The following is a 12,081-nucleotide window of genomic DNA, read 5'->3' as shown; positions in this document are numbered from 1 at the left end:
TCTTTAGAAGAGCATGGTACCAGTTTGAACAAGCAGAACAGTTCCAATTCTTTTGCATACACTATTAATGGCATTGAAGATAGGGTGCCCTAGAATGAACATTAGCCAATATCTGAGAAAGCAACTGGTGTGCAAGAGTTCAGCAGGAAAGTGAGGAACCAGCTGGAACTGCAGGGCTTCCTGTCTATGTAAGAAATGCTGAAGCAGCCGCTCTACATAACATGAATTTAATGCACTTCACTCACCAGTCTTTCACAAAGGACTGGAAATCCACAGAAAATCCCATGTTGTTTGGGAGAAGGGGAGGATCTTCCTGCAACACCTTGGTGAGGACTTCAAAATCTGTTTTACAGTTCTTGTAGGGGAACTGACCTGTAGCCAGCTCAACCTGCATTAGGGGTGGTAGAGAAATGAAGAATAAGTGCTTAAAAATGGGAATAATCTAAAAAGCATTATTATCATCAGCATCTCTTCAATGATGCTTCAGTGATGTATATTTGCATATAAGCCGCAGGGCAGTTTACAACAAAAGCAAATAGATAAAAATCCATACAAACAACACAATTCTAAATGACTGTACAGAAAGAGACGAGAGCAAGAAAGGGAAGAAATGTGGAACAGAATGATCACTTGGCTTATCCAGCCTCAACAGCAGCGACAAAAATGGGGTTCAGGATAGCCAGAATTCAGCCTCCTTTGAATCAGTTAACTCCATTAAACAAAATTGAAGAAAAGAGAAGAAAAACTCACCCCAAAGCTTATTGCTGTTTATGTCATGTATTAAGGACTGCATACATTAAAGGATGATTGAGATATGATCCAGAACCTGAAGAGCCCAACAAGGGTACACAAATTTCCTTAAAAATGGGGAGCAGGTTTTACTTACCAGAGAGATGCCGAGGCTCCAAACATCTGCACGTATATCATAATCTGGTTTTGAGGGATCAGGGGGATCTATTCTCTCAGGCTGGAAACATAAAGATTATTACAAATTCAGTCAAAAATAAAACCTCTTTGCTACTGGTCTCTTACCTGCACCAAGCAAGATTCCACTAATTACAGAAGCCAAACCATGGGTGGAATTGAATGTAGCACGAAGTGTGTGTGTGTGTGTGTGTGTGTGTGTGTGTGTGTGTGTGTGTACAGAATGAACGCCACTCTCACAACAAGACTTCCCCCATCCTCCTAAACCTGTTCTGGGGGTTCCCTCAACCTTCCAGAGCAGATTTAGGGGGAAGCACATGGGTACATGGGGAGAGGAGGGAGAGTCTCACTGCATGAGTGGGCCTTGTTCCATGCACACAAAAACTTAGCTGAATCCCACTGGATGTTGCCAAGACAAAATGCAGGCTGTTTTGATACCGTAACAGCATCTGCGTCATAGCTGCCATACAGTTTCCCAAAAGCTCAGGCCAAATCTAGTGACAACTTTCTATAGTAAAATGCAAGTGATGGAATTCTTAGACCTGGAGAGAAGTTATCGAGACACATGGTGCATTTCAACAGCTGCAGTGAAGCAGGTCTGGCCTAGAGCACTGCTAGGATGACAGACTGCTAGGGATCATACCCAACCCAAGCAAAGCAGCTTGGAGGAATGACATAAAAGTTTAACAAATAAAGAGTATTTAATTAAATCATACACAAGCTATTCTGAGCAATTTGTAGGAAGAGCAACATACAATGTCACTTTTCTTTTTTTTTACTCAGTTCCATCACAGCACAGCAAGATTCCTGCTGCTGTTCTCTCGCCATCTGCCCATCTCTTACCGCCATATATGCTGCGCAACCAGCACTCCGGGTTTTGGCTTTCGAGTCCACCAGCCTCCCACTGATCCCGAAGTCACACAATTTGATTTGCCCCCTCTCATCCAACAAGATATTTGAAGGCTTCACATCTCTATGGATGACACCATGCTTCTCTTTCAGGTAGTAGAGTGCTTTGACAATCTGAAAGCAACACAATGCAGAAGAATTAACCGTTGCTCACTATAAGGAAAACAACTCAGAGCTAGTCTAGAACTCATGACACCCTTTTATCAACGTGCCTGTAAAAACATGTGCTGCTTAGAGAACAAAGGTTATGCACTCAGCAATCAGTCTGAGGCTTTCGTGATACTTGGAAGAGATAGTTTCAGCTATCTGGGGCAAAACGTCTTGTGGGGAGACAGCGTTACAGCACAGCCCTTCAGTCATGCAGATTACCAAGCAGTTTTCAGGGATACCACTGGGGAAAAAGAAAGGTGGCATGTTCATGAACTGTTGTTACTATTGAAATGCTGTTACTATTCTTGGGAACCGAAGGTGAGATCTTGGGCTTCATAGCTTTCAGTGGGGTGTGATAATACTTCAGACTCTTCAACCGAGCCCTAGATTTTACCACATCTCATTATGCAGCATCAAGGGGGGGGGGTGGATGGCCAAAAGGAAATGAAAACAACCACACAGAACAGAGCGCCCAGTCCTGGGTTCCAAATTTTGCCAAAATCCGCCCAACAGTGTAGTCATTATTTAAAAAATCTTACTCCCTCTGCTGTCCATAACAGCATTTTGCTCCAAGCAGGGAAGCTTAGCTCATTTCTGTGAGCCAAAAGAGAAACAGACGTGTGAGGCTCAAGTAAATGGAGGAGATTGGTATGTAAAATAACAAATAACAAGTGGAGAATGGTTGTTGTCCCTTCAAAAACAGCAGAAAATGCAGCTGAAAAAGAAAAATACCTGGATGCCATATGCAGGAAGGAGTTTGAAGCACAACGCATCTCCTTAAAAGCCATGATCATGGAAACTTGGAAGCAACTAATGGCTCCTCTGTGTCACAGACAAAACAAGCCAGATTCTAGCTTGTCATGTTGTGTGGACCTGGACTCAGGGCTGCTTGTTTCCTCCAAACAAACCTCAAGTGGTAACCCAAGAATAAACCTTTCTTACCACTCATCAGTTTGGAGGAAACAAGCCATGAGCCCAAGTCCAGGCAACATGACAGGCCAGATATATGGCTTGTTTTATCTGTGAAGCTGCCACAGCTGAAGCAAGGAAGGAGTACTATTAAGTAGTCTATATACCAGCATGCTATTCGTTCTATGCTTAGCATGACATGTGAACTGGGCCAATGTCTAGATGGGGGAAATGTGGGATCTAAATGAAAAAAGCAAAAACAAAAACAACCCTCACCGCCACAGTCATCTTTCCCAAGATCCTCTCAGGGATAGGCCCTTGGATTCGTTTTTTCAGCTTCTCTGCACATGTGCCCATTAGCTCCATGGCTATAAAAACATCAGTCTAAAGGATGGGGGGAAAATAAAATAAAAAAGTAAAAGTTAAGGTTATTATGATGTGGCTGTTCTAAATACATTGAAAAATACAGATGGACTTGAGAAAACAGTAGCATCGCCTTCATTTACATTTGTGATGAAAGTTCCAAAGCACTGAACAATGTAAGGACAGTCATGACTCTTCAGCACCACATCCAGGTCCATCAGAATCCTCTTGTTCTCCTCTTTGTTACCAGAACGACGCATTTGCTGAACAGAGAAGAGAATGGGAATTAGGAGCAGAAGTGGAAAGAGCCAAAAGAGTCGCGGGTGATCATGCTTTGACCCACAAAGGGCCTCATGGCCCTTAACTGCTTTATGATTAATTCACAGAGCATCACTACTTTCCATCAAAGTAAGTTAAGGCCCACTTAATCCTGCCCAACTGGATTCTCTCTCAACAGCTGACACAGGAACCAAATAATCTGTGGCACCTAAGAGTTTCACCAGCAATGAACCCTCTAGAAGTCCAACTCTGCCATTTCCTTTCATCTTAAGGTATCTTCACTCAACACCTAGTAGATCTACCTCACCTTCACAGCTATGATGTGTCCAGTCTTCTTGAAACGCATTTTCCACACCTGTCCACACGTCCCACTTCCAATCTCACCCAGATTTTCTAGGTCATTGATTTCTGCTTGGTATCTCTGTGAGAAGATGAGCACATAGAGAAGCTACTCATCAATCCATTTTATATTGAAAAGGGTGGGGGGTTGCTTTCGGTTAATTCTTAATATACATCAGGCTTCAATATATTTTGAACTGCTGCACCTCTCAAGCCAGCTCACCTGCCCTCCGATGGTCAAGTAACCCGTTTGCTTCATGATTTCCTGCAGTTTCTGATCAATCTCTATACTAGAAAGGGAAAGAGAAAAAAGGGAAAATATTGTGTTTGCTTCCATTTAGCCATGGCATACAAACATCTCAGACCCCTTCTCTCTGCAGAAACAGGCTCCATCTCTGTGGAGAACCACACATTCCTCTTCTCAACAAGGGCATCTAGACAACCCTATGAACTAGTAGATCTCCATCATGAAAGAATTTCTAATATGAATTCAAAGCCAGCAACTCACAAGTCACTTACATAACAAGACACCTCAATCTGCAGATCAGAGCAGTGCAGGTTAAATCATGAGTTTTTATTACCTGGTGAAACCCCAAAAAGCAGCAGGTCCTCTACTAACTCCCAGGGCCATTACTGTATATTTTTGTGTGAATGCTATAAATCACTCATTTAGCAGACAAACTTAGCCCGTTAATTCACAAACAGGACAGTTTAAACTTTGCATGGGCTGCTACTGATATTACATGATATTACAAAAAAATAATGCAACTCAAGGCAACTAGGGGTTATGGAAGTTCCATATCTACGTAACAAAGATGGTTTGAGACAGGAGCCCTTTTCAAAAGCTCTGCTTCTTACATCAAAAGAACAGTGTGAAGCAGCTGTTAAGACTATGGCAATAGCAAAAAGCAACAAGATTAAAGTGCCTAGAGAACATTCAGTTCCCCAACACGCTATTATCCACGGCTGTACAGGCACAAGGACAGCAAACGCTTCATGCATTGTGCACAGACCTGTCTGATCAAATGGCAAGCACAACATAAAACCTTTGCTCCAAACTGCTTCCCTTTCTCAAAACAAGCTGGTCCCTCCTGTCTCAATACAGCAGAGAAGATGAGCACAGCACACCAGAACCTGCCTCATTTGCTCTAGTTCTGCTTACCTCTCCATGCTCTTGTTCATGTGGAAGGGGGGCTGAGGAGGCAGGCCCAGAAAGTTTCGGGGGCGTGACGGATGAGTGTGATGGTGCTGGGGCGAGCTGTCCAAAGAGGTGGAGCGGCTACTTCCATCGTTGGCTAAGGGAAGTTGCAATGCTGAGAGGAGAGGAGAGGAAAAGTCAGGCAGGGAGGCTTCAATGCATGGGCTCCTGGTTCAAGCTAGGTTCCTTTGCAGCCCAAGCCCACAATGTTTCTAGTCTTGAAGGCAGAGGTGCTAGAAAACCAGCCTGTGGTTCCAATAAAAAGTCAGTTGTTACCTTGACTTCTGAGGTGTCAGCTTAGCCCTACTGTACTCCCAAGGTGTTCTAAAATCCCATCTTCTCAAATCTGTGTGGAAGCCACAGCTTTTAACTGTACCATCCTGGGGATAGCTCTGTCTGGGCACAATAAATAGGTCTTCCCCTGTTTTCCTGAGAGGGTGGCCAGGCTTCACTCATATGAGGATCCATGCAGCAAGTTAAACTGGATTGTTGGTGCCTATGCATATATTAAAACAGTAGGCATCTGTTGACTGGGAATAAGCCATAAACTGGCATATTCATGTTACATTGGTAGGCACCAATGACCTGCCTGGTAGGCAGATCAATGACTGTGTGGATATTATACTGGCAAGTTTTTTGCAGGCTTAATCTGGGCCTAGGACCAGGAGGGAGAGTATGTGTGGTTTAAAATTAAATCCATTTTTAGAAAGAACCTGCTTCTGGAACTACAGATAAAGCTGCCCATCTTGCCTAGTTTCTTTGCCCAGGGGCTTGTGCAGTGAGTGTGATGTGAGATAGCACCAAGAACTTTCTTCCTGCTTGGTCTTAGCACAAGCATATTTAGACAGAGGTCTCTGCTAAGCCTGAAGAGAGCATTCTAAGGGCAACTATCCATTTTTGAACCAATCTAAAAGAGGGGACCCTTCAGGGCACCTAGATCAAGAAACTGCAGTATCCTGGGAATAGCACAGGCAAGCAGAAGTCATGCTGCACAGGTTTTAGCAACATCTGTTAGTAGCTGAATGGTTAGATCTAATCTTTCCAGTACAATTATTTGATACTGCAATTCTTCCCATAACCTTTCATATTTTACCTGGTTTCCTGTGTCTACACAGGTTTTAATCCAAAAAACAGGAAGACACAGCGAGGCACACAGCCAGAGTACAACAATTCTACACAGACATCCCAACTCACCTCCACTTAGCTCAGAGGCTTATCAGTGCATCATGAGATCAAGCAAAGCTGCAACTCATATTCTTGGTGCCATGGCTTATTTCTAAAAATGGGAACAGGAGTGTCCCTTAAATCAACCAGTGAATAAGTCGTAGTGCTGGGGTGGGGAAGCTGTGGCCCTCCAGAAGCCGGAATCCAACCTGCATCATCCTTGATCAATGGCCATGCTGGCGGGAGGTGGGAATTCAACGTCTGGCAGGACACAAGTTCCCCACCCCGGCCCCAGTGGATTTGCTTGCTCATTTGAAAAATAAAAAGCTCAGCCACACACAATTTCCTTCATCAACCTCAACAATAGCCCTTGGCTAAAGTAGAAATACTGGCTTCCATATCGCAATCTCACCATTAACAATAACAAGGCTGCTCAATGGAACTCAGTAACAACGTGTTTTTTTTTAATTTTAATTTCTGAAACACTTCTATCCCGCCCCCCAAAGTTGCAAATATTAAAGTGGGAGAGGCAGAGAGAGAAGTGCTGCTACTGTCAGTTAGTTATGACAGGTTGCTGCTACTAAAGTGGATTCTCAAGTACCAGTTTCCTGATACTTGGGCAGAAGTGATGATTTCAAGCAGGAATTATGGTTCAGAAGAATTGTGCCAGGTTCTATACAAAATACTTAACAAGTGAGCCCACTCTCAATGCTTGGGCAGCCCCCAACTTCCACTTTGAGAGCAGCTGTGTCAGCCATGAATAACAGATCAAAGTGCAATTCAACATGCTAGCTAGAATTCTGTCCTGGGATCTAAAGAGGTATACAGTGGTACCTCTGGATGTGAACGGGATCTGTTCCGGAGCCCCATTTGCATCCTGAAGTGAACGCAACCCGCGCCTGCACCGGTCACGATTTGCCGCTTCCGTGCATGCGCGTGACGTCATTTTGGGCGTCTGCGCATGCGCAAGCGGTGAAACCTGGAAGTAACGTGTTCCGTTACTTCCAGGTTGCCGCAGAGCGTAACCTGAAAATGCTCAACCTGAAGCATATTTAACCCGAGGTATGACTGTACTTTTTAAAATATAACCAATGAAGCTCTATTATGGTAGCAAAATGTACATCTTCTGCTAAAAGAGCTCCCTTTATATTGCATCCATAATCCTGACAACTGTTGTGTAAGGTAGATCAGTATAACAGGTGGAGAAAGGGATACTGAGGCTAGCCAAAAGAGGTCATGAAGTGAGATTGTAACAAGGGATGTCTTAACGCTCAGATCATCTTATTCTTGATATGTTTCATTTTAATGTGCAGTGCAGTCCACGCTACAAAGATTTATAGGATGACAACATCATGGAGGACGTGAGACAGACCCCCAACAGAAGAGTAAGGGATTTTAAAATCGTGGTTCATCTCAGTTAGTACCAGTTCATGAAAACTACTAAAGGTGATGCTTGCTTCTCTTGCAAGTGACCACAAAATGCTTGTACATAATCCTTTGGGGCAGAGGATAGGAGCAAACCAGTGGAGTACAGGTCCTCTGAATTCAACTCCAAAAAGGAAGCTTCCTCAGCTAGAAAATGAATTAAGGAGAGCTGACTATTTCTGAAATGTGTATATATATATATTTAAAGGCATAATCATTTTTATTGCTAAGGACAAGAGAATTCTAAAATGGCCAGTGCAGGATTTTTAAATTCCCTGAAAAGGAGCTTCTAGTATAACCTGAAAGCAAAGAAAGAAAATAGAGGAAATGGATGAAAATTTTGCAGTCCAGGTTGACAAAAAGCACAAGGTGCCAGATTCAGCTAAATGGTCTCACTAGCAAGTCCATGCAAATGCTTCCACCACACAACAGTTTCCCCCCCCAATGCCCACCCAGTGGCTGGGGTGTTTTAGAGACTTCCCAGAATGACATAAGGGGAGTGTAGAGGTTGTTCCATCAAACAAGCAGAACTGCTTGCACCGATAAAGCAATCTCCTCAGCGCTACCTTGAATTTCTCTAAACTTACTCAATTACCAGAAAGGCAAAGATTAAAGCATTAATTACAATGTATGCTGTAAATACAAGATAGAGGAAATAGTATGGGTTTTATTAAGGTTTTCTGTTGCAACAGTGTAAACAAATTTCTAATGAGAAGTTTGGAGGATGTGTTGGTAGGATTGGTTCTGTGGGCAAAGGAGCAGAAGAATCTAAAGGTGCTTCAATTTCCATCAAAGGACTGGGGTATATGGGTGGGTCCTGACTAGCTAAGTCACTAATCTTATAAGCAGCTAACTAGCTGAGGCCTAGTTTTCACAAATAGCAGATCAAGTCTGGCAGATCAATGGTAGAAATATAAGTGTCATCATACAAACATCTGCTCTCCAGGTTGTCTCCACCTGGCAGGTATGAAAAGCATTAACCTATTTGCTTATTTTAGGGGATAAAAACTATTTAAAAGAGGTGGAAATATTATTGCTGCAAAAATGGGAGATTCAACTCTGATGAAGTCTCAAACACTATTGAATTACATTAATTTAAGAAACCATGATTTAATGTGATATTCCTTCCTGGTCTCCCATAGTTTTCAGAAACACTGCAGTCTTGCTCATGGAACAGCTATGTTGTATAGCTTAGGTTTGGCAAAAAAAATTCATGAAGTTTTCAATGGCATAGGTTTTAGATTTAAAGGAGCCACACAGAGAAATTCAAAAAATCTTTTTGCGCACCATAATGTATCTTTGTGATGTCTTGGGAGAACTTTGGAAGAGTTTGCTCAGAAACAATGTAAAGAATAAAAACTCATTATGAGCCATACATTTGTTCCTTTAACTGGCTTTTTCATTCTTTTTATAATTTGGCTTTTCTTCCCACACCAGAGTACATAGGTTAAAGAAAGGGTATATGACTTTGCAAGTGACTTCAAAAGCAAAGCACTACAGCAATTAGTGAAGTTAACAGAATTCTGGATTGAGGGGACAGCCCATCCATTTTGAAAATCAACACTACAAAAATGAACAGAGATTGGTCTTAAGCTCATTAAAAACCCATCGGGTAGGATCCATGTCATTTCAAAGTTTTCTTGGAACATGCTGATATTCAACATTAGTCATGCTCAGAACAGACCTTCTCAAATAAATGGACTCTGGGTTGGACATAGGTCCATATCACTATAGTATTTTAAGCCTCCGCAGTTCAAATCCGTCAAACACTTTTGACTGCCATCTTAATATGTACACCATTTCTGTAGTTTCGGGCAATATTCTGTTTATAAGTTAAAGAATCAGGGACAATTTTTTGATTTAGAGTTACATTTTGTATCTGTTTCTTTTACTACAACATTTTTTATGAGTACCTTAGGGTTCTGAAAGAGCAAGGGATCCAGGGGCCAAAATACCAAGAGGGTAAGTCAGGATTGTGTCTACAACAAAAATGACTGCAGTTATAAGCAAATGATAATTTTCATAGATTTTTCTGGACAGAAAATCATCATTTCACCAAGCCCCACACTGAGCAGACATTTACAAGTGAACTGAGCTACAATCTCAAAAGTTTTCTTCTGGCTTCACTTGGTTTAAAAAAAAAAATCTCTCTTATAAAACATTCAGTCTTACCTCTCCAATGGCTCTCTATTGCATGCTCTTATAGAAGTGGTTTGGGGCTTCCTACTATTGGGGACACTTTGATTTGTCAAGCACAGATAGGATTGTGCAAGCAGTAGATTAAAGTTGCTTAAGAATCTCTATTAACAAAAGCAAACCAGTGACCAATGAAGCAGTATAATTTAACCCTGGAGGGAGTGAAACTTATAAAGTGAAAATAATACCTTAATAAGAGTATTGTGATGGACAAACACTGCAAAGTTTATTGGCAAAGAAGTAGCAGTTTTGCCATTTAAAAATGTGTTCCAGAAGCCTCTACGGCAGTGGAAGCAAACACAGTGCTCTCCAAATGCTGTTGAACTCAAACTCCCATCAGCCCAGCTGGCTTGACTAATGGTCAGGTAAGATGGGAATTCAAGTCCAGAAACATATGGAGGGCAACATGTTGGGTACCCCTGCTCTACAGAACTCATTGCTGTTTTCTTCTGCCTCCTTAGGAACATGATGTTTCTTATACAGTCAGTCTCATGGGACTAAACCAGTTTGGCAGTGAGTAATTCTATTTGGGAATATGGTTTGCCAAAAAACTGCATTTCAGCTGCCTTGACACACAAACAATTATCTAGGCAGATACGAGTTTTTGTACCAGGCTGGCTTATATCCGAATCATATGTGCCATATCTAGCACAGTGCAACTGTGCTTGCTTGGCCCCTGGTAGTGGGTCTGAACTATGTGATATGCCTCTCCTGATTGATGCAAGAGGAGTGGCTTATATTAATCTCGGGGCTTATTCATATGTTGTAAGACATACAGAAGTGGCAGCTTTCACTTTCCCCCCAATTCAACTGTAACTTGGGATTTGTTTATCTCTGAGATCTGCAGGTTCCACATTAATGAAGTCTTGAACTTCTTCTTATACCCTTCTTTAGAACATAAGAAAGAGTTTTCAGAACCAGTAGCAGAATCACATTTGTTGAAGTAAGGAGAAAGAGAGGCAGATATCATGAAAGGACACCAGCTTCTCTCTGGTTTCGCCATCTTTAATGGAGCTACGGTACCCTCCAACACAAGGACAGTCAGGATGCTTCTGCAAAAAGAAAAGGGCTTAATCTTCTTGGGTTAAGCACGTGCTTTCTTTGATGTGCAGTTTGAAAGGTGAGCATATGAACCAAAGTTTCAACTGAACTGTCCAGACTAGCATGGTCCCATTGGATGGGGACCCTCTGGAGAGCAGCAGAGAATTCTGCCTGGAAGCTGATGGGCATGAAGAAAGTAGAGGATTATCAATCATGCTACACCGAACAGGATAAAGGGTATACTCTCTTAATCCTAGATATCAATATACCAATTCAGAAACCCAGAAACTGTAATGCTCGTGAAAATACTGTATGGCAAATCTGGCTGCTATTCTCTCCATCACACCCTACTGCACTGCACACCTCCCCCTTGCATCCAAATATAGTAATAGTCTGTAAGGGAGAAATCCATTCTTATAACACGCTCCCCGCTCAAGCTCTCAATCGAAGAAGCCTGCATGCTACACTACAGCTTGATCATGCAAACCTGTCAGCCTCTGTCTGCCAAAAGGAGAACCACAGCAAAGGAGAAAATCATGCTGCAGAAATGGTCAATCAATCCAGTACAATACTGGAAAAGGTTACATTAAAGGGGAAGGAGACGGTTGTAGTGGGAAGAACAGGACATGGAAGAAAGCCAAAACAGAAGCAGAGCAAAGCAGGAAGGTTCAGTTGATGGGCATAAGCAGGTACTGCACACAGAATGGAAGCAGAGGAAAAGAGAAACACTAGTTAGGCTGCTGACATTGGAGTATTCACCAAATACTTCAGATGATGTGGTTTGCCAGCTATGGGGCATAACCCTACATGGCCATTTCAGGCCAGCACTGACGGAATTCAACATGAACTCTACTTTGAACGACAATGGCTAGGAACAGGGAGGCAGAAGTGCAGGCAGAGCAGACTTACACATTTTGCAAGCTTCATAAATCAGCTTAAATTACTGTAATGGTGATAGCCAAGCTAAAAGGACAACCTCGTTCCAGCTGCTGGCATGCCCATACAAGGCTTTTCTTTAAACCAGCAGTTTAACCAGAGTTGAAACCAGGCTCAATGTACCGATCATATTAAATGTGATAGAAACTTGCACCAGATGTATTTGAAAAAAAAAGATCTCTTGTGTTAAGGGCAAATTCCCAACTTATTATTTTAAGTCATGGAAATTATTTTTCTTGCAAATCACC

General features: G+C 42.3%; 1 protein-coding gene across 4 annotated transcripts in view; it reads right to left on the bottom strand.

Annotated features, from left to right (window-relative positions):
* Positions 1-12,081, bottom strand: part of MAP2K7 (mitogen-activated protein kinase kinase 7) — a 34,178-nt gene that overhangs the window by 10,213 nt on the left and 11,884 nt on the right. For 3 of the 4 annotated variants that reach the window (XM_077924383.1, XM_028717324.2, XM_028717323.2), the window contains 8 exons: positions 5,036-5,186; positions 4,097-4,163; positions 3,842-3,955; positions 3,399-3,518; positions 3,169-3,276; positions 1,768-1,947; positions 887-967; positions 246-388 (listed from right to left, as the gene is read on the bottom strand). In XM_077924383.1, coding sequence (XP_077780509.1) covers positions 246-388; positions 887-967; positions 1,768-1,947; positions 3,169-3,276; positions 3,399-3,518; positions 3,842-3,955; positions 4,097-4,163; positions 5,036-5,186 — 964 coding nt within the window. Of the gene's footprint in view, positions 1-245; positions 389-886; positions 968-1,767; positions 1,948-3,168; positions 3,277-3,398; positions 3,519-3,841; positions 3,956-4,096; positions 4,164-5,035; positions 5,187-9,573; positions 9,630-12,081 lie in introns of those variants that run through there. The other variant, XM_077924384.1, reaches the window with a different exon arrangement.

This window comes from Podarcis muralis, chromosome 2, assembly GCF_964188315.1.
Source record: "Podarcis muralis chromosome 2, rPodMur119.hap1.1, whole genome shotgun sequence".
Taxonomy (NCBI): Eukaryota; Metazoa; Chordata; class Lepidosauria; order Squamata; family Lacertidae; genus Podarcis; species Podarcis muralis.
This window is presented reverse-complemented; position numbering and strand designations above follow the sequence as displayed.